The sequence below is a fragment of the Rhinoraja longicauda genome, chromosome 12, assembly GCF_053455715.1.
Source record: "Rhinoraja longicauda isolate Sanriku21f chromosome 12, sRhiLon1.1, whole genome shotgun sequence".
NCBI lineage: Eukaryota > Metazoa > Chordata > Chondrichthyes > Rajiformes > Arhynchobatidae > Rhinoraja > Rhinoraja longicauda.
The window spans coordinates 43,174,707-43,198,538 of NC_135964.1; the positions used below are offsets into that span (position 1 = coordinate 43,174,707).

Here is a 23,832-nt window from a genome sequence, read left to right on the forward strand (position 1 = left end):
GATCATCAGCCGGCGGCCAGACCATTAGTGTCATACTCAAAAATACACAGGCACCAACCAGGAAGTGGCTGGTGCCCTCGGTAGAAGCTGGGAGTGGAAATTGTAGAGCTTCGTGTTTTTGAAGCACATTTCTCAATCCTCGTGCTCGATCACATCTAAAACTTTATTTTATTTAAATACAAAGAACAGAGCAGACCTTTAAGCTGATTTTCTTTTGATCTACCGCGAGGAGTGTTTTCTGGTGACATAGGCGTTGTAATTACCTTCCACTCTACAGCTTTAAGATTTTGAAAATTATATTTATCCTGAACATAAACGTATGTAAACTAATGCCCTGATCTAGGAACGACCAGGCACTTCCGCCCTCTGGTCATCCCCTACACTACGTGTGTGTTTGTGTGCTAGAATTGTGGGGATAACATTGAAAACCTGGAATCCCAAAACAACATAATATTTAGAACAAAAAAGAGCTTTTAAAAAAAATCACTAATATAAACTCCAAATCGAATGTATGTGTAAATATTTAGCTGCCAGTATACAAACAGCGCAGTCAAGAAGAAAAAGGTCACCATTCGGAACCGGAGAGACAAAATATTTTCGAGACTTTTTTGGTTATTTGCACGTTTAAAACATGTTGCAGGTTTTGGAAGAAAATGCATGGAATAGGGAAGGATCCTCTCAAATTTCTCTTTTCTTTCTTTGGTCAATGGATTTGGAATAGAGGATAGTCATTTTTGTTTTAATTTTGAAAATGATCTTCATTCTGGAGTAAATGGGGAGTGAGATTGTTTGGCGTTGGTGTGAGATGCAGCGAGGGGGATAGTCAAGTCAAGTATAGCACATTTAAAAACAACCCACGTTGACCAAAGTGCTGTACATCAGTTCAGGTACTAAGAATAATGGCACACAAACATAACAGCACATACATAAACAGAGAGGAGGAGGGAATCCCATTGATGGGGTATTGAGAAGGAGCCGCAGATGCTGCTGGTTTATACACGAAAAATGCTGGGGAGTAAACTAAGCGGGACAGTCAGGCAGGAATGGGATCCCTTGTCTCCAGAGATGCTGCTTGCTGCCTGCTGCCTGTCCCACTGAGTTACTCCCCAGCATTGTTGTTGTTGTTGTGTCCCATTGATGGAGCTCGTGCACGTGGGAGGGGAGGGAGGGGAGGGGAGGGGGTCGCGCGCCGGTCCCGATGGGGCGCGCGCGCGCGCTCCCGGGCGCGTTCGAAAGCACAAAGGGCGCTCTCTCCCATTGGCTGGAAGCCGTCCAAAGGTCCCTCCCCCTCCCCCTCCGCCCGGGCCCGGATTCTAGAACGCGCAGCCGATTGGTCGGCCGGCGGGATATGCAAATCGCCCGGGGTTGCTGCGAGCGGAGACACATCGCCGGGGATTTGGTGCAGAAATCCTGAGACATTCACCTTAAATCATAAAGGACAGAGAGGGGGAGAGGGAGAGAGAGAAAGAGAGAGGCTCATTCATAAAGAGCTGAAGTGCTCCTGCCAGCGCAGTGTTGCATTTATTTCTACTCACCAGCAACAACACAAAAAAAGGACAGCACCTTAAAAGGAGGAATGCCGATGCAACAAAAAAGAGAACCAACTTATTTATGAGCCAAGAAGTCAATTTCTGCTTTAGGGGGTTTTTTTCTCTTGAAAGTTTTAAAGAAAAAAACTTTATAAAGGCTTTGTGTTATCTGGCGCAGAGTCATCTTCGGGGGGGGGGGCGGGCGGGCGACTGCTGCACGAAGTTTCACATTGGACTGGAGTCTCTATTTCCGTGCGCTTTGAATTTTGGTCAGGGGATTATATATGTGGTGTTTGCACGTCTCAAACCACAGAAGAGCCACAAGGCTAACCGAGCTACAAAACCACGCTGCCCCCAAAAATAAAAGATCTAGGAAGCGAAAGCTGCGAGAATTAATTATTGGCTCTGGAGGGGGAAAAAAGTGACTTGGAATAATTTGCAGAGCGAGCTGCGGGTGCTGGATAAAATTACCGTGCATTTTCTTTTTTTGTTGTTTTGTTAAAGAAAGTTTCGTCTTCGTACTTTTTTTAAAACTTTACTCGGTAGTCTGCACCGACAATTTCAGCTCACATCTCCTCGCTATGCAGTGGCAGAGCCGCCGTCTATCAGAACCGTGCCCCAGGACTGCAAAGTAAAAGGGGGTCCGACAGCAAGACGTCTACAGGTGGACAGTTTAACCCGCGACTGGTCGGACTGATCGCACGCCTACGCCTGGGTGCTTGCGGCCGAAACCAGCGCCGGAGACTCGAGCGAAAGCTTCATCTCTCCAGAGACTGTGGGTCGCAGGTGGATTGAGGGAGGGAAAGAGAAAGAGAGAGAGAGAGAGAGAGAGATCCTCGCACGGACCAAGTTGCAGCCCGGTGGTTTTGAGATTTTTTTGTCTTTGAGATTTGCTAAGCTTTGTTGTGATGCGTATCCCTGTAGATACCAACACCAGCCGCCGGTTCACGCCGCCTTCCACCACGCTCAGCACGGCGAAGATGAGCGACCCCCTCCCGCTGGCGCCGCCGGACAGCGCTCTCGGCAAACTGCGGCCGACAGATCGCAGCATGGTCGACGTGTTAGCCGATCACCCAGGAGAGCTGGTGCGGACCGACAGTCCAAACTTCCTCTGCTCCGTCCTACCCACGCACTGGAGATGTAACAAGACCCTTCCTATCGCATTTAAGGTAAACCCAACGTGCCTCCGTGTGAATACTTCGGTGAAACTCAGTAGCGTCTGCGGTGGTTGCAACTGAATCTTCACTGAGTCGTGCGGCCAGTTTAAAGACCAAAACAAAAGTTTGCATTGCTGCTGTGTATGTAAATGATACTATTTGGCACAGATTAATGAAGAGGGGGGAAGGAAAGACGATTCAAAACTCGTTTTTTTAAAGATATTACATGTTACCTTCAGAGTAACATTATAATGGTTTTCGATAACGTCAGTTTTCTTACAAATCGGATTATAATTACTGCCATCTCTCCTCCCCCGCTCAGTCTCCCCTCTCGTAGCTTCACACGCGGGCCTTTCCCACAGTCTTGAACGGAATTACAATGTAAAAAAACACACACATAGGGTATTTTATAAGAAACTGAAGGGAGAACAGGCCATTCGGCCCATCATTCCTGTTCCGCCATTCGTGGCTGTTCTTTTAACTCAGCGGGACTTTTCCTGCATGAACTCATCTTTGTGACCGACTTAAGATAGACACAAAACGCCGGAGTAACTCAGCGGGACAGGCAGCATCTCTGGATAGAAGGAATGGGTGACTTTTCGGGTCGAGACCCTTCTTTATGCTCTCATTCCTTCTCTCCAGTGATGCTGCCTGCACCACTGAGTTACTCCAGCATTTTGTGCCTATCTTCGGTTTAAACCAGCATCTGAACCAACCAGCAGTTCTTTCCTACAACATTATTGACTCATTTATTAGGCGCCGCGTTGTTGTGAAAGGGGGAGAATTTGCTTGTCGATAAGGGGTGCGGGTGGGGGAAGAAGTGGAATATTTATTTGGAGGGGTTTAGCTTGGGGAGTGAATTGTTGTGAGGATTGACAGAGCTGCCGAGTTCCCTGGTCCCTCTCTCTTTCTCTCCCTCCCTCCCTCCCTCTCTCTCTCCCTCTCTGTGTGCCTTGCCTGACCTGAGCTCGTCTCCCGGAATGTAGGTGGTTTCCCTGGGAGATGTTCCCGACGGGACTCTGGTCACGGTGCTAGCCGGCAACGACGAGAACTACTCGGCGGAGTTGCGCAACGCCACGGCCGTCATGAAGAACCAGGTCGCCCGCTTCAACGATCTGCGATTTGTCGGCCGGAGTGGACGAGGTAGTCAAAGCAAAAACAGAATGACACAACTCATCGCGCCGCGAGTTGCCCAGATCTTCGCTGCTGCCCCGCCGGTTGTGTTCTCCCAAACCTCCCGTCAACGTAAACACTCGCACATAAAGTATCAGGTAGCAAAGTGACCTGTGCCTGATAAACACATTATTCTGCTAAATGTAGATTATATATATCAGGCTGTGCTGGTTCCACGCCGTCACATGGAGCTGTCAGTACAATATCTAGACTGTTGACAGTCTGCCGAGGTGCTGTTTTAGGAGATTGCTGTTTCTGTTTGGGTGAGGCGGTTTGAGCGGTGGGCGGGGAATCGCTCAGATTAACGCAGGGAGTTTTGCAAAATAAAACACGACCATGTAATCCGCACGGACACGATTTAAGGAGATCCGATTTGCTTCTTTAGGCCTATCACCCCCTCTCCCATGCCGGGTTCCCGAATAACCAGGGATTTGCCCTGAAACTTCGCGGTTAGCCAAATATTTCCATCGGTCATAATGGCCAGGCAAAATCAAACCGCAATGTTAGCAGTTGAATTTATAACTCATTGTAAAATCAATTTAAGCCACTTAAAACGCCAGATATCCTGTATTACATTTTACTGCCACTTTCAGATAAGATATATATTTAAAATACACGTTAAATATAAGGCACTTTTAAAAGACAAAAACTGAGATAAACCAATATTTTAAAAGATGAAGGATACTGAATAAATTCAATGGAACATTTGTTTTTAACTACAAATTGTAATACGCTCTTCTAACATCACGGAAAATTTGCAATGATTGGACTTTATTCATGTGAAAAAAAAGTGAACAGGTGTTGAGGAACTAGTAGTAATGCGGCGATAGAATGCCGTGACAATCCTTCTTTAAAGTATTTAGATAGACTTGGTATTTATTCACAAAATGCTGGAGTAACTCAGCAGGTCAGGCAGCATCTCAGGAGAGAAGGAACGGGTGACGTTTCGGGTCGGTAAAAGTTAACGGTAAAAGTGCTGAGTTGGGGCTGAATTTTTTAATCAGTTTCTATCACGGGTAACATGTCGCCATTGTTTCCTGAACCCTAGACGTTACTGTAACCTGCTCATTCGTTGCTGTGTCCCATGTTTCAGGGAAGAGCTTTACGTTGACCATCACCGTGTTCACAAACCCTCCTCAAGTCGCCACTTACCACCGGGCTATCAAGATTACAGTGGACGGGCCCAGGGAGCCCCGAAGTGAGTACCTGAATTTTTTTATTCCTTTGAACGGGCGGGATTTAAGCGCAGTCTCCTGTACAATGTTTCCACAATGATACCGCAAGACAGGGGAGGGGGATTCTAGAGCAGTTTTCCACTCTGCGATTTGCCCATCAACCGTCCCAATGTTACAATGTGCAACGGCTGCAGAGATTATCCGCTGCTTGGGGCATCTGCCGCATCCCAACAGGCAGGTGTGACTTGTGGTTGTCTTAAGACGAACCAAAGTATTTCACAAAGCTGCTTTATTCCCACCGATAGTTTTGCGGTGTGTGGACCACATGTAGTAACGTAAGCAGAAATAAATGAAGCACGCACATTGAACAAATATCGTTCAAGTGAAAACTTTAATAAACAATAAGTCAACGTATACCAAGCGTTTAAAAAATATTCATCAGGTGTATGACATTCTTTATCCGCCAAAAGATTCTTAAGGTGCTACGATTTTCATGATTCCCTGTGATTCTTTGGGGGCTGGTTTGATGTATATATGTTTAAAAATAAGTTTTATCCGTTAAATACCAAGTAAAAACGTAACTGGCATTGACATGTGAAACATATTCATGCGAGGCTTTTTTAAATTAAGCGAAAACTGAGTATTTATTCAATCATCTTCACAATTCGCAGCTGAAAGCAAAGCAATTTATTACCCATGTGTATAATGCAAACGCATACATTTCATCAAAGGTTCTTTATATTTAAACGAACAAATATTGTTGTGGAATTATCGTCCTTAAAATAATGAAAGACATCTCACCGGGATCTTTAATATGGCTGTATTTGGAAGGTTTTATGCCACATTATAAGTTGTAGGCACAGGGAATTTTCCCGGTATTTTGCGTCCATTTGCAAAAGCACGTCCAGTGATAAATAATTAAGGAAAGCAGACCTCTTAACAACAAGCAGCCTAATGTATAGTTCACGTTAAGCACCTTTACATCATTTAGCTCAGTTCTGAAGTAATTGTATTTGCTGCAGAATATGCTGTTAAAGGTTAGTCACACATAATTATATCAAATTTTAAATATTGCCAGACTGTAGCAATGGAATCTCTGATTACATATTAATGAATAACAATTGTGACCATCAATATTTTTACAAAAATATCACATGAGGAGGTAAATAAAAGTCTTCAGAATATTATTTGCACTCATCTTAATATTGGTCCAAAACATGAGTCTCCGTTATTAAAGAAACATGGTGTTTTTAGCCCTTAAGTTACAATAGTATCAAAACAATCAACAAAAAATGACTAGTTTTGTGTCCAATGCAGATTATTTGATGCTCCCGTGAGTAACATAGAGTAGGTAGTCACTCAGAGTGAAGATTTTAAAACGTATCACTGATGTGATGAATATATTTAATAAAAAGCATAAGTAGGGCTAGTTGCAGAATTAGGTAATTTCTAATTTGATATTTCAATATTTACTATTGAACTTATTTGTTCGTGCTCTGAGTTTTTTGTAATGTAAGACAAAACGATAGCATTTAATGTAGTGTTATTTTTAAGCATTTTACAGAGTTGTGACAATTAAATTTGGTCACAAATGGCAAATATAAGATAGTGGTAAATAAATAGTAAGCAGTAAATGGGTGGCACAATTACAGGGGAATACAGTGCATGGTACATTCAGTTTTGAGATGCTTTTACATCATGATGTAAAGTGTATTATTTATCATTAATTTGATCACGTTTCTTTATAACTTCTGATTTTAAAATACTTTGGTCAGTTCAGATTTAGTCATCTCAAAAATCGTGAATACAATCCATCTCAATATACTTTATTTTACTTGACACCAATTTTTGGCTAAGTTTAATACACCAAACAAAATGGTTCAACAAAACCTGATATGTATTGGAATGATTTGACTTGCCAAGGTTCAAAAATAAGACATTAGTAATTCCAATGATCCTTCTTTTCAATCTTAATACTTTAAAAAAATCTTTCATTCTCTGCCAGCAGAATATATTCAATCAGAAGTATTGAATCTTAGCTATCTAGAAGTTTTAGGATTATTTGTACAGTTCGGACATCAGGTAGGTAGTGATGATGAGCTTATGATTAAAAAAATATGAAAAGATATAGCTTTTTCGGTGATTATCTTTTTTTCTTAAAATACTAAATTAATTTTCATGCTGTTATCATGCTGTTTACATAAAAATATTTATGTTGAATTTAAAGTTATTTTTATTGGTAGTAATTAATAGTGAATGACAAATACCAAATTTTCCCTATGTAGAAGTGTAGATTCTGTGTTGTAAAATATAAATCAGGCTTTAATCTGAAAATATCAAGAATAAAAAATATTTCTGAGCAAAAGGTTTTTATATCTACATGAATTACAATAAATTATAATGCACAGTTAGGATATTTTTTGGGGAGTAAATATGGAATTAGTCTTTTTATTTAAGAGTGACAGATTATGCTTTCACCCAATCATCCAAACCACAGAAATACCTTTGATCTTGTGTTCGGTACACATCAGAAAAACCAACAGATTTCAGATAAAGAATCATCTCAGTTCGCCGCCAAACCACAGGGTTGAGTCAAAGTCCTTTCTATAAACTGAAGCTGTGCTAGATTCAATACAAGATTTCATTAGCTTGCATACCTGATCAACTAATCAGGGATTTAATCATTGATTATTGAGAAAACTCTGATTTAATATCCAATATTATAATCTTGATGATATTGTAATATGGATTCTTCAATGGGATATTTTTAAGATATAATTATACACATGATATTGCATTTTGTTAACTGGTTCATTTCTGGCATGATTGTTTTATCTGCAAAGTGCTTTAAAAACTGATGTCATATTAGGCACATTTTTGGCAAATCGTTCAGATTTGCACAGAAACTGCTACTTTTCTGCCTTCGGGTCTTTTAATGTAACATTGGTTTACACGACATAGGGGGCCATTTGGATCAAATCCCTTAATGTGGGGATTTTTACAATGCCTTACCACATTTCAGAATGTTGTGATAAAGAATGATGCTCGGCACTGGGGAACCATGGCGTCAAGTATGAATAAATTACTACGCAGCATTTAAATATTTTAGCACAAGTTATTGTTTAATCTCCATATGTGGATATTATTCAAACTCAGATCCAAATGTTCAAAACTGCAAGTTCTCTTGAAAGAATAACTGCAGCTTTTTGCTTCTTTTATTTTTTTTAACATTTCTCCTTTAGATGGGAGAAGCCAATAACGATCATCAGCACTGGTCCATTATCATATCATGATATCATATACATACAGCCGGAAACAGGCCTTTTCGGCCCTCCAAGTCCGTGCCGCCCAGTGATCCCCGTACATTAACACTATCCTACACCTACTAGGGACAATTTTTACATTTACCCAGCCAATTAACCTACATACCTGTACGTCTTTGGAGTGTGGGAGGAAACCGAAGATCTCGGAGTAAACCCACGCAGGTCACGGGGAGAACGTACAAACTCCTTACAGTGCAGCACCCGTAGTCAGGATTGAACCTGAGTCTCCGGCGCTGCATTCGCTGTAAAGCAGCAACTCTACCGCTGCGCCACCGTGCCGCACATTGTCGAGAAGCACCAGAATTTAGAGCCAGTTTAAAGGCTTTTTTTTTCTTTTTCCTTTATTTTGGTGTTTAGTTCACAACTTTTCCCAAATTCAGCATTAAGATCGATGGTTGAAATTGCCAGTATAGTAAACCCTCTCTACAATGGGCCACAGGGGGGCTGGGGGGGTGGTGTCCGTTATTTCCGATTGTTCGCTAAAACCGAGTAAGGAGGATAAATATTAACTCGTTTAACCTGAGGCCGGGTGGGAAGAAATGCAGCATTGGGAAGAAGGGGTGGGGGGGGGGGGGGGGGTTAAATGAGTGGGAATGCATAGGCCGGGGAGTTGTACAGCCCCCAGCTCCATACACAGTGGACCAGGGTTGGGCCTGGTACTCACGCCACCTCCACGCTGCACGTTCTCTACGCTCCCGCAACTGGAAGCTCCCGCCATGTGGCGCCAGCTCAATGGGTAACCTGGCGGAAGTGGGGGGGGGGGGGCGGGGGTGCAATGGGAGCCTCACACCGTTACTAGGCAACCGAGGCAGGCATTGCCAGGGCAATGCAGATGCAGTAGGCCGCACTGATCAGTGTTAGACACTTTTACACATGACAACAGCTCAAAAATCTTTTAATACTGTTTGTCATTTTTGATTATTTTAGCTCAAACATTGATTCATTTGTAGAGTTATATAGCATGGAAATAGGCCTTCAGCCCGTGTTGTCTATGCTGACCAAGTTGGCATTCTGTAGGTCAGGCAGCATCTCAGGAGAGAAGGAATGGGTTGACTGAGATGCTGCCTGACCTGCAGAGTTACTCCAGCATTTTGTGATACCTTCGATTTGTACCAGCATCTGCAGTTATTTTCCTACACAAGTTGGCATTCTGGGCTAGTTCCATTTGCCTGCATTTGGCCCATAATTGTTTCTACTTCAAAAGCATCATCTGGTAGGTTATTCAAAACACAGAGTGAAAGAGTTGCTCCCGATGTCCCGCTTAAATCTTTCCCTTCTCACCATAATCTTAGGCCCTCTAGTTTTAGAATCCTCTACCTTGGAAAAAAAATTGTGAGCATTCTCTTTATCCATGTCCCTCATGATCTTGTGCACCTCAATAAGGTCACTCCTCAGACTCCTACACCCCAAAGATAAATGCCTCAATCTATAGAACATCTTCCAAAATGTTATTCTTCTCAACTCACAGAGCTAGAAAACAGGCCTTTCTGCCCAACTCGTCCAAAATGTCAATTTTCTATTTACCTTTTTTTATATGTAATTTTGCCACTCGATACACAGATCACAAATTACAATTAGGTAAAATTCTGCACAGTATTTACTTCATGCTTTAGTTTCTTTTTAGTCTCTATTGTTGTACTCCCTTTCCCCCTAAATATATTAACGGCTCATTGGAATACATCTCCTCAAATGCTACTTAGTCTAGGGTCATTCATTCAAGTGGTAATGTTACACATGTCGGTTATCAAAGTGAGTATTTGGCAGTGGGTTTGTCTGGAGCTGGGCTTAAACATGTTCTCTCCTAACTGTAAAGACATTAAAAGACATCAGATTGTTTTCAAAGTCATAGCAGCCTGTAGTCAATGAGAACTGGAAGTGAGAGTGCATGAAGTTCTCCACTAGTTGGATTCATATTTGTCATAAAAGGTGATGCATGTGATTTCAGATGAATTTGATTAAATGAAAGTGTAGCACAGTGGCACAGCTAGTACCATACGACTAGGGACATGGGTCCTATCCTGATCTCCAGTGATGGCTGTGGGGAGTTTATACATTCTCTCTGTGACCACAGGTTTTTCTTCTGGGTGCTCTGGTTTCCCACCACATCCCAAAGATAAGTGGGTGGATAGGTTAACTGGGCAATATAAGTTGCCACTTGTGCAGGGTCGGAGGTAGAATCTAAGGGGTGTCGATGAGAATGTGGGGAGATTAGACAATAGACAATAGGTGCAGGAATAGGCCATTTGGCCCTTCGAGCCAGCACCGCCATTCAATGTGATCATGGCTGATCATTCACAATCAGGGGATTAATGTAGGATTCATGTTCACGGGGTAGTTTACTGTGGACTTGATGGAGTGAAGGGCCCTTTTCTACGCTGTATCTCAATGGGTTTGTTCACATTTTTTATGTGTTTTGAGTCTTTACCAATTGTCAAACAGACTAATTTCAGCAGCACATTGGCACAGCTGTAGAGTTGCTTTCTTACACAGCGACAGAGTCCCGGGTTCAATCCTGACTACAGCTGCTGTCTCTATGGAGTTTCTATGTTCTCCCCGTGTCCTGCGTGGGTTTTCCCTGGGTGCTCCAGTTTCCTCTAAACACATTCCAAAGACGTACAGGTTTTTAGGTTAATTGGCTTTGGTTAAATTGTAAATTGTCCCTAGTGTGTGTAGAGTAATGTATGTGTGTGGGGTTCGCTGGTCGGCGTGGGACTCGGTGGGCCGAAGGGCCTGTTTCCACTCTGTTTCTCTAAACTAAAACGAAATTAATTTCAGCATAATAATCCAGGTAGAGAACAGGCAATTTATCCAATTCACCTCCTTGGTGCCTCCTTTGTCTATTTCTTCACCATGTATCCATCTCCAGTGAAAGTAAACTCAGGTTTTCTTTATACAATGCCTACTTATTGGATCTGGAAGATTGCTTTCCCACCATTTGGTTCATTGTAGTGTATCGCAGATTAGGATGCATGAATATCTACCAGACATTGATCATTTCAGGTAACACTGGATAAATGTATTATCACAAATGACAATACATCACTAACAGGCATCCTTGCCAGAGTGAGTAGTTCCACCAGCTCTTTAAATGATCAAAGTTAGTTACAGTGTGTATATATTCCACTCTTGGATTATCAACTTCATATCTTTTAATGCAATGAATATAAATTCACACCATTGAATATTTTTGCGAAGCTTTCAAACCCCCGAGCAATTTTTCCTTCATCTGACTCCTGCAATAATTTTTTAACAAAATGACAAATAACGAGGGGAAAAAAAATTAGGTTTGGATTTAAGAGCCATTCTGTGATTGTAACCAAATGAAATTGGCATATTAGTGTCTGGCCCATTGCATTTTGTCTGAAAATGAATGCACTATGTGTATATTGCTTGAAGAATCCAGTCAACATCAGTTCAATGTACAAACATATTTATAGTGTCAGGGGTATTATTGACTTCTATACAAACTGAAAGGCATATCACTGCCAAAAAGCATCAATGAATGGGATAATATTCGGCAGCCTGTATTAGTATGCTCTGCAGGAATTAAACCATTGGTCAATACAATGTCACTTTTAAATAAGGTGCGTTTGAATCCGATTAGATTACGTATATTAAAAAAATCTTCCTGGCAGTTTTGCCTCTATTTTTATTGAGTTGAAAATCCAAGAAGAATTTCCACACACTGTATTCGAGATTGAATCTCTAAGTGTAGGTATTCCAAGCCAAGAAATTATTGTTTCTACTATACACACACACATCGTTAGCACCTTTGTGTGGCTATTCTCTGCAATAAAACCGTTTGAAATAAGCAAGGTCCCTGTTAAAACAGTGATTTGGGAATGACACATAGTAAACTCAATGGAAATACTGTACAACATCCCATTGCCGAAACTGGCTAATGCCATTCTTTTTGCCATTCCAACAGAAACATTCATTTATTTACAATAAATAGATAAACATCCATAAAAGTAGTGAACCAAGAAATGACTTACAGTCATTACTGCCAAAATATACCCATGACTGTGTGTTTGCCAGTATCAGCAGTGGTCATTAATAGGTTTTTAACTGTAAACTACCTATGTAACTAGCTTCCTAATCGTTTGCAATGTTACAGGTATATTAAATATTTTTCTGCTAATATCATAAACTAACTTCTACGGTTAAGAAGCTTACAGCATTTTGGTTACATGCTGATCTATTTAAGGGACAAAGGCTTTGAAAGAGTCACGTCTCTGGAAACGCTAACAGCAGTATTTAACAGTTGAAACTAGGACAAAATGTTGGTTGGCTTGAGTAATTGTTATCAGACTGAACACTTGTTATGAACAGTTATATGAAGGGGATACGAATTAAAAAACACATGACAAAGCAGATGGTGTGGCCCTGCTGAAGCAACACAGCATTCCAAGTCATCTTACACTGACTTCACCCCACAAACTTCTGATTACCAACAAGAAAGCTCTCACACCAAAGACACAAATAATGTTCTGTTTCATGGCTTAAAGGCATTCATGTGTTTGAGAACCCATGCCAATGAATCGATTTACTGTAACTACATGCAGTATGTCGATGAATACCCATCAATATACGAGTAGGAACATCGTCTGAAGACGGGTCTCGACCCGAAACGTCACCCATTCCTTCTCTCCAGAGATGCTGCCTGTCCCGCTGAGTTACTAGGAATATAGAATTGCAGATGCTGGTTAATACACAAAAGGACACGGCTGCAGGACCCGTTTCTGTGCTCTGCAACTCAATGACTCTCTGTGATTTTAAGCACACATGCGCAGACACACAGACAAAGAAACAGACATAGGCAAGCATGTATGTCCACTCAGACCTACCCACATGTTGGGACATAAAGTGTTGGAGTAACTCAGCAGGTCAGGCAGCACCTCTGGAGAACATGGTCTCGACCTTAAAATGTCACCTGTCCATATTCTCCAGAGATGCGGCTCGACCTGCTGAGTTACTGCTGTCCCAATATGTGGGTAGGTCTGTGTGGACATACATGCATGCCTGCCTGTGTCTGTGCCTGTTTCTTTGTGTGTGTGTTTAAAATCACAGAGCCATTGAGTTGATGAGCACCGAAACGGGTCCTTCAGCCCAACATGTCCATGCAAACCATTTTGTCTGCTTGCCTCCATTAGGTCTATATTGTTCTATGGACGTCTGACTTGCTGAATTACTCCAGCAGTCTGCTTTTTGCTCAGGATTCCAGCATCTGCAGCCGCTTGTGCCTCTGTACCATTCTATTCCTCGCCCGTTCAAGTGCCTAACTGTGTGTGTTTGTGTTTGGATGCATATTTCTGCAAATAGATATGTGTAAGTGCAGATGACCATGTACTTGTGTGTGGAGCAAATGTGTGAATGTGGCTATGTATCTGTGTGCGCACAGATGTGCTGTGTGCAAGGTTATGAAGGTCGGGGTTCTTGCACAGTGGATGTGACGCATATGTGCGTGTGTTCATGGGTGCCTCTGTGGATGTGCTTGTGCATATATGGCTTTGCGTGTGTGTGTGTGTGTGTGTCTCGGTGTAAGTGTCTGTGTGTGGGCAGATGTGGCTGTGTGTGGTGTGTGGGTGTTTATGAAAGCAGAAAGGGTAAACAAACAACGAGCAGTTTTGTTTGGTTCTCACAAACTCGCGCAGTTCTCACAAGGTTAATGCTGAGAATTATACAGCAACGTAGATTCATCTGGATCTGATCGCAAAGCCAACTGGAGTACATCCAAGCAACTTGATACATTCTTACCAAACTGATGAGCATCATTATTCTATCCCGATTTAAACATTCTCAGCTCTTTCTTGTAACGGATCTCTACTATAGTGGTGATGGTACTTGATATTTTCTCCCCACAGCCGCATCTTTAGTTTGATTATATTTAAACAAAGGTCTGGAATGGAGGTTATAAACAATATGGTGGGTTATATGTGTAGGCTGTTGAACGCAATTATGTCTGTGCTTGAACTAGTGAGCCTATCCCAGTTAACTTGAAAAGCATTTTGTACGTCCAAATAACAAACTATTACATCCCTTCTTTGGTAGGAAGGAACTACAGATGCTGCTTTAAACTGAAGATAGACACAAAAAGCTGGAGTAACTCAGTGGGTCAGACAACATCCCTGGAGGAAAGGAATAGGTGACGTTTCGGGTCGGGACCCTTCTTCGGACTGAGAGTCTGAAGAAGGGTGTTGATCCGAAACGTCATCTATTCCTTTGCTCCAGAGATGCTGCCTGACCCGCTCAGTTACTCCAGCTTTTTGTGTCCATCCTTTCTTTGGGATGGATTCAGGCTAATTATGGATTTTTATAGGACAGGGTTACACTAAGATCTCTGTTTACTATTTGGTCAGGGTAGACTGGACCCATTCATGTGCACAGCTAATTGTCTGATGCAAGTGATGGGGATCTCAAAATTAAATCTGTGCCAATAGGACAGTGTAAAGGTGACAATGTGAAGATGGCCTGGCTGGGAACTCTGTGACCTCTATAGTTTTATCCTTCGAGGTTGGCTTTGCAGGATTGCGCAGCTGTTGTGAAGGCTGTGTTATGTGATACTGCTTCCTTGAGGTGGTCCTGCCGCTGAAGTTAAATCTTGAACCGACACATGCTTGGCTCCAGCAGGTCTTTCTGCACATTGGTGTTGACACAAAGCCAGCATCGTTGTGCGGCCATGCACTACCCTGTGTGGAGCTCCACACCCATGCCCTGACTTGTACCATCTCACTCATCCATTAGCCTTGAGTCTTATAATGTCTGCTGGCCACTGAGCGACTTGATATTAACAATACTTTATATTCAAAGCCTTGCCTCTCCCTGTTTATAGACAATAGGCAATAGGTGCAGGAGGAGGCCATTCGGCCCTTCGAGCCAGCACCACCATTCAATGTGATCATGGCTGATCATTCTCAATCCGTACCCCGTTCCTGCCTTTATCCCCGTACCCCTAGCTAAAAGAAAGCCTTTGCCATCTGTACCTCTGCATTCCGACCAACTGAAATTGACTACTGAGAAGGCATTGTCTATCCTTGGGGAATCTAGTGGTGGCATGACTTCAGAGCTACCGGTGTACCGAGTTATGGAGTTAGAGTATCATACAGCATGGCAGGCCTTTTGGCCCATTGCGTCTGCACTGACCACCAAGCATCTCCTTGGCCCACAATGACTATGCTCACTAGGGACAATTTACAGAAACCAATCAACCGGCATGTCTTTGGAATGTGGGAGAAATCCCACGCGGAAGCTCCCGGATAAATCCCACGAGGTCGCAGGGAAAACGTGCAAACTCTGTACGGACAACACCCCGAGTGAGGATCGAACCCGGGTCTCTAGCGCTGCAAGGCAGCAAATCTACCACTGAGCAAATGTGCCGCCCTAATGAGGGCCTTAATATACATTTAAACATTTAAATAATATATAAAATATAAATCTGTTGGCCTTTATTATCACGCTTGCCCCCTTGTGGTCACTTACTTTTAGTGTAACTTCAACATCTTAGGGGATGAATCTGCAATGTGCATAGTCTGTAGCAGAGAGATTTGCTACTGGTCTCTCGTGCTTCGTGTGTGTGGGAGCATTGGCAGTGAGGTGTACTCACATCCACACACCTGTGGCCTTCTGTGGAATTAACACCGGCACAGCTGTAGAGCCCGCTGCCTCACAGTGCCAGAGACCCGGGTTCGAAACTGACTACGGATACTGTCTGTATAGAATTTATACATTTTCCCTCCGGGTGCTCCTGTTTCCTCCCTCATCCCAAAGACATGTGGGTTTGTAAGTTAATTGGCCTCTGTAAGTTATACCTAATGTGTTGGGAAAGTGGGATAACATAAAACTTGTAGAAATGGGTATTCAATAGTTCACACGAACTTGACGGGGCAGAAAGGCCTGTTTCCATACTTTTTCTCGGACTGTGTGAAGCTCAGTACAAACCTGTGGATAACACCACCACACAAGGTCTGTGGTACTGATTGAAGACAGATTTCCCCTCTTTCATTTTTTAAAACCACAGTAAACCTGGAGTTGAAATAGTGAACAGAGGAATCTCCCACCAAATGCTTCAGTGTCACCATTACATTTGTTGCCTTAGCTGCAACAATGTGAATGAGCTATCCTTATCGTAAATGCACAATATCTTGAGCATTCAATCCCACCCTTCTGAGCATTCAATCCCACCCTTCTGAGCATTAATTCCCGGTATTTCAGAGGTATCAGCACAGGCAGCCAGAAGGTGAGAATTTTGTTTACATTTTAAATAATCTTTTGCCCTTCTGCTGCCAGCAATTACTGAGAGTGTGCATCAGAATATCAAACACAGGTGCTGAGAGTAGTGTACTCCATTCACTAACTGAAATGGCTGGGCAGTTCAATGGGCTGCATAATGGACACATTATCTATTGTGTCCAACAGGACGGCACGGTGGCGCAGCGGCAGGATTGCTGCCTTACAGCGCCAGAGACCGGGATTCGATCCTGACTACGGGTGCTGTCAATACGGAGTTTGTACGTTCTCTCCGTGCCTGCGTGGGTTTTCCGCAGGTGCTCCGGTTTCCTCCCACACTCCAAAGACATACAGGTTTGTAGGTTAATTGGCTTTGGTAAAAACTGTAAATTGTCCTTGAGGGTGTAGTGTGTGCTAGTGTAATGGGGATCGCTGGTTCGAAAGGCCTGTTTCCGCTCTGTATCTCTAAACTAAACTAATTTTAGACACGTGCTAATTTTAGACGCGTACTCCTTGTAGGTACTGTTTTTTGCCAAGTGGGGGAATATGGATTATTTTGCTTCTAGGTCAGTCTATCAATACATTTGTTTTCAATGGAAAGAAAGGTTTATTTCACCAGCCGATTCCCAAGCGCAGAAAGAGTAAATTGTAAACATTTTAACTGATGCAATCAAATATTTGTACTATTTTAGGAAATGCCGAATCAAGTTATAATTATGGCAAATGTGTACTGCGAAGTTGCACTTTTTCTTAAGTAGGCAAATGCCAATGCAGTTGTTTCCTGTTGCAATACCCACAAGTCACTTCACACGTACATCATACATTACTGATAGTTGACGTGTGTAAAGTGTTGATACTTGTGCAACTCTGTGCTCAAAATTAGTTTCATATGCAGAACAAATCAATTACTGTTGCACATGGCAAAGAATATATTCTGAGTACTTTTACAGGAACCACTCCGACATTCACAAGGATCAAAGGGTGAAATTATTTGCAAAGGACAAATGTTTGAGATGAGGAAAAACTTTTTCACCCAGAGAGTTGTGAATCTGTGGAATTCTCTGCCACAGAAGGCAGTGGAGGCCAATTCACTGGATGTTTTCAAGGGAGAATTAGATATAGCTCTTAGGGCTAACAGAATCAGAGGAGAAGGGGGAGAAAGCAGGAAGGGGGTACTGATTTTGGATGATCAGCCATGATCAAATTGAATGGCGGTGCTGGCTCGAATGGCCGAATGGCCTACTCCTGCACCAATTTTCAATTTTCCATGTTTCTATGTTTTGTGTTGTCTTTCCGTTGACTGCATAGCACACAACGAAAGCTTTTCACTGTACCTCAGTACTCGTGACAATGAATTAAACTAAACTAAACTTATTTTAATGGCTTTTGTTTTATATCCAGGGTGTTAATTATGAAAAGGAACTGCATTTATATCAATTCCGCATGTAGTTGTGAATGGATATTCAAATAGTTTGTTGTTTGCATGGGTTCCCATCTTCTTCCCAGGTGGTTTCTTCGGGGGTGACTTGCTTCCTGTGAGGCTAAGGTAGCTGAAGAATCTTTTGCGGAATCTGCAGACTTTGCCTACAGGCTGATCATGTTGGACGAGTGGATGGGTTGTTCTGCAATCCCGCTGTCAGTGCCTGGGCCTCTGCACTTTCCTGTCAAACAGACTCAAGTTGCTTTGCACTTTCCCTTTTTGTGAATACTGCTTCCCACGTGCCAGTGAGAGTCCTACTCACTGTCAGTGAGAGTCCGTGAGAACGGGACAGTGGCGCGGCAGTAGAGTTGCCAGAGATACGGGTTTGTTCCTGACCACTGGTGCTGCCTGTACGGAGTTTGTACATCCTCCCTGTGACCAGCATAGGTTTGCTACGGGTGCTCCAGTTTCCTCCCACTCTCCAAAGACGTACAGGTTTGCAGGTTAGTTGGCTTCGGTAAAATTGTAAATTGTCTCTAGTGCGTGTAGGACAGTATTAGTGTGCGGGATTCGCTGGTCGGCGCGGACTCGGTGGGCCGAAGGATTTGTTTCTGCCTCTTTGCCTTTCTGATCTTGACTCTTAATTTCTTCAAGTGCTTACATACTCACCCTCACCCTAACATGAGCAGAGAGAGCTGCACAAATTAATCTGATCTGAATCTGAGCTCATGGACAGGCTGGAAACTAAAACTATTCTGAACCTGGTTTGCCTGTCTACACAGGCCCTTCTACTCTTTAGTTTACTTTACCTCAGAGATACAGCGCTGAAACAGGCCTTTCGGCCCACCGAGTCCATGCCGACCTGCGATCACCCCATACACTAGTCTAGACACTGGGGACAAATGTTTAATTTGACTGAAGCGAAGTAACCTACAAACCTGTACGTCTTTGATGTGGGAGGAAACCGGAGCACCCGGATAAAACCCATGCAGTCACAGGGAGAATGTACAAACTCTCTACAGACAGCTTCCGTAGTCAGGATCAAACCCGGGTTTCTGGCGCTGTAAGGCAGCAAACTCTACTGCTGCGCCACCGTGCCGCCCCATCACCCTTCACCAATATTAACCTCATTCTGTATTCTTTGATGATAAATTGGAACAGCATCTCGACAAATGTGTTTCCCACAAAGGCTATGAAAGAGAGTAACAGGAAAAGGAAGTTGGAACAACACCAGCCCAGTGTGAGACTTCCTGTAATAGCTTCCATTTGTTTTCATTTCAGTATTTATTCACTTCATATGTTCTTCAGCTCCTTATTTCTGTTTCTTTCTTTCTTAACTCTTTGATTTTCCGTCTTGCCAGGTCTGCTCCTTTTCTCTTATTTATTCCCTTATGGGAGGTCAGGCCAGCATTTATTCTCCACTCTTAATTGGTCTTGAGTAGTGCTGGTAGGCAACCTGTTGAACTTTTGCAATCCTTCAGGTAGAGTTGATCACATAAAATTGTTGGGTTAAAGAGGGGATCCAAGATACAGACCAGTAATGAGGACTGATCTTGAAGGCAGGATGTAGTGCGACTTGGCTGGGAAACTTCTGGATAGTGGTGTTTCCAGTGTCTATGCCCTTCTTGATGGTAAAACTAGATTTGGGAGTGCTGTAGAAGAAACCTTGTTGAATTCAATACACACTCAGTGTGCCGGTAAATGTGTGGTGGGGTAAAGTGTTTGTGGCAATGAAGCTAACTTATTTTTCTGGATGGTGTCAAATCTGTTGAATGTCATCCAGGCCAATGGAGAGTCATAGAGTCATAGAGTGATACAGTGTGGAAGCAGGCACTTCAGCCCAACTTGCCCACACCGGTCAACATGTCCCAGCTACACTAGTCCCACCTGTCCGCATTTGGTCCATATCCCTCCAAACTTGTCCAATCCATGTATCTGTGTAACTGGTTCTTAAACATTGGGAGAGTCCAAGCCTCAACTGCCTCCTCTGGCAGCTTGTTCCATACACACGCCACTCTATTCTGTCACTGTGACTTTCTGTAGGTTACCCAACCTCTCACACCTTCTTGTGGACACAATAACTACATGGTTGAGTCACTTACATTTCTGATCGTGGTGACTCTTAGAATCATCAAGATAAGGGACTCCGCGATGGTCATGTCAATGAACGCCTCTGCCTTGTGGGGCAAGACTTTTGCTTGGCACTTGTGTGGGAGAAATATTATGCCATTTTACCAGAAAGGTCTGAACACTGTCTCGGTCTTGCTGCTTGCAGGTTTGGAATACGTCATTTTTTTGAGAAGGTTTCAATAGAATTAAACATTATTAAATAGCCAGCAAGCATTTTTTCATTCTTGTATTCTTTGCTTCCCTTCTGATCTTTTGCTTCCCTTCTGATCTTTCTTCCCATTCCCACTCCAGTCATCATATTTTTCAGAGTTTTTTGTCCATGTTTCGTTCCACGCCATGATTCCCTCTCTCAACCATTGCTGTTTCATTTCTGTTTAGAGTGATAACAAGCCAGTGTGAAAACAAGCCTTTTGGACCAACTTGCACACACCAGCCAACATGTCCCAGCTACACTGGTCCCACCTGCCCCCATTTGTTCCATATTACCTCCAAACCTGTCGTATCCATGTATCTGTCTAACTGTTTCTTAAATGTTGGGATAGTCCCTGCCTCAACTACCTCTTTGGGCAGCTTGTTCGATACACCCACCACCCTTTGTGTGAAAAAGTCACCCCTCGGATCCCTATTAAATCTTTTCCCCTTCACCTTAAACATGTCCTCTGGTCCTCGATTCACCTACTCCGGGCAAGAGACTCCGTGCATCTACCCGATCTATTCCTCTCATAATCTGTTTATCTGTTCCTCTTTTGCGATCCACACCCACTCCTGGGTACATCATTAATCATTAACTTTAGGTCATCCTTCAATCTTTGGACAAAAGGACACAAAGTACTGGAGTAACTCAGCAGGTCAGGCAGCATGTCTGGGAACATGCATAGGTGATGTTTTGGATTGGGATTGGTGAATTGGTCTCCACCCAAAACATAATCTGTCCATCTCCAGAGACGCTGCCTGACCTGATGTGTTACTCCAGCACTTTGTGTCCTTTTGTGCATTAACCAGCATTTGCAGATTTTTGTACATTAGATACCTCATCAACCTGGTATAAAGGGTTTCTTGACAAGTTTTGAATGACTGCAACAAAGCAATAATTAACACAGATGTTTATCTCTGCACATTCTTTGAAATAGAAGTTTATTCCATAAATGACGATACATGATTGCAGATCATCTGCCTGTTTAAAGTGCAAGCCATTGGTTAAAAGGCGATGACTCAATATAGAGTCAGGAAGTTTTCATCAGCTGATCTCAGACTGATCTCAGACTTGGGGCATGAATCATTTACAAAAATAACTTAAAGTTAGGGGAGAGATGAGGCATCTCAGCGCATTGCGAGAACTTGTTTAAATGAGTTAAGGCTTTCAGAACAAAGAGTTTATTCAATAATCTGCATGATATTTAAGGGTTTCCTGAAACATCTATTCAAGAGTGACAAAATGAGAGTCAACTTGTACATAAATGTATTCAGATGGCAGTGGAAATTGTTTTGAAATATGTACCTTGTGACTGATGGACTAAATAATGATCACTATACATTCCTCTACACAAACAATCAGATTAATACAAGTTAGTATTCCCAGTGGAGATTTCACATCATTTGTTCATAAGTTATAAGAGCAGAGTTAGGCCATTCTGCCCATCGGGTCTACTCCGTCATTCAATCATGGCTGATCCATCTTTCCCTCTCAACCCCATTGTCCTGCCTTCTCCCCATAATCTTTGACACCCTTACTAATCAGGAACCTGACAATCCCTGCTTTAAAAATGCCCCATGACTTAGCCTCCACAGCCATCCGTGGCAATGAACTCCACATCACTGCTGTTCAATGGGATCTTATTGCATGGACTTGACTGCCTACTTGCACAGAGAATGTGTTTAAAACTCAATTCTACTAATGTAAAAGTGGCAGTCCTGTAAAATCATTGCCGCAAGCGAATCAAATAAAGGGCTTTCTTTCTGTGATTGCTCATCGGATGTGCATCTTTCTGCAGTGGATAGCGCTGAATCACTTCCGGCCCAACTAGTTCTTCAAAGTTTACATTCCAACTGAAAGAAAGACATGTCTGTTCATTGTTGTGAGACGCAAGAGACAGACACCAATTTTGTTGTCACCCCAAACTAAAAGACATATTTTGCATAAGGTAATGCTTTCTATTGGTGTTATTGAAATAGTTTCCTGTGATTAAGTGTTGCATAAAATCCCTAAGGGAATTTGTGGGTGTACTTTCTGCGATCATTGTAATCATATTTTCAGCTTCTTCTGGAGGCCAAGTCATTTGGGTAATGTTAAGGTAGAGATTGACAGATACATGATTGGTAAGGGTTATGAGAAGAAGGCAGGAGACTCGAAGGGCCAAATGACCTACTTCTGCATCTATGACTAATGAACTTATGAACTCATTCTTCTAAATTGTTTCAGAGCATCGAACCAGTTTGCTTATTCATTCTAGATAGATTTCATTTGGTCCCTCATCCAAGTCAACAACGTAGGGTTCTGAGTCTAATTTACATTTGTTGGATATTGAGTGGGTTGACTGCAAGAAGAGTTGCTATTCAGACTAGCAATGAGAATCCTGACCTTTCTTTGGGAAAAGTGGCTTCAAATGCTTGTAGGTGTTGTAGCTGTAATTTCTGAAAAGCATTGGAGTGGAGTTGGTGCACCATCTCTGAACTTTGCATCAAACTCATTGGGTAAAGGTGGAGAAGCTAGAATAGGAGAGGGCAAAGTGTGTGATATCGGGAGGACTGGGTCTCATATCCGGAAGGGATTTGGCCACCCGGATCCAAACCAGATTCCTTCAGGGATTTCCTCTACAAGGAGAGGTGGCTTGGAATACAGTGCAAGTTCGTAAGTTCATTAGTTCATAAGTGATAGGAGCAGAATTATGTCACTCGTCCCATCAAGTCTACTCCGCCATTCAATCGAGGCTGATCTATCTTTCCCTCCCAACCCCATTCTCCTGCCTTCTCCCCATAACCCCCGACACTCATACTAATCAAGAATCTATTTATCTCTGCCTTAAAAATATCAATATATTCCCCATCCTTTATCTGCAAACTTCACCACTTTGAATCCAAATCACAGCAAGTTGTCCATGCTGCAAGCATCTCTTCCAAAGACCCAGGAGAACATAAAAGATTTTGCTGCTCAGTCCAATGGATAAATTCAAGTGTCTGCAATCCTGGGACAGGAGTCGAGCATAAATACAATCATTCCCCACAGAGAATGTACCCAAATTTGGCAGTGGGTGGAGATTTGGCCTGTAAAAGATTGCAACGGAAAGATAAGAGTTATCTGACAAACCTCACTTGGCTGGAAGCAGATGTCTAGATCTGAAGTTGATTTGTATCAAGCCAGACTAAATAATGATGAGAGGTGGGGGGGGGTGGGGGGGTTTCACACTTGTTGCTGTCTTGGAGGTTGTCTAGAAGAACACCTGAATTCTGGCACCTGTGTAAACCGTCTGCGCCATCAATCAGTGCATTCCCCTTCTCATCTCATGACACCAGCTGCTGCCTTGACTTCAGGCAGCAGTGGGATATGGGTGCGGTGGGAGAGAGGGGGTCTTGCAAGGTTGCAGCGAGGTGGGTTGCGAGTTAGCTTTTACTATGTCCCGATATAAAAATGAGCACCAGCACCAGTGCTTTCCTTTATGTTCGAAAGGGTCAGGAAGGTGTTGAAAATGCAAACTAATGCAG

The 23,832-nt window shown here is 42.8% G+C and overlaps 1 protein-coding gene across 1 annotated transcript in view; it reads left to right on the forward strand.

Moving 5' to 3' along the window:
• Positions 1-23,832, forward strand: part of runx1 (RUNX family transcription factor 1) — a 182,643-nt gene that overhangs the window by 133,894 nt on the left and 24,917 nt on the right. The window contains exons 3-5 of the mRNA XM_078408774.1: positions 2,454-2,698; positions 3,673-3,829; positions 4,953-5,057. Coding sequence (XP_078264900.1) covers positions 2,454-2,698; positions 3,673-3,829; positions 4,953-5,057 — 507 coding nt within the window. The remainder of the gene's footprint in view (positions 1-2,453; positions 2,699-3,672; positions 3,830-4,952; positions 5,058-23,832) is intronic.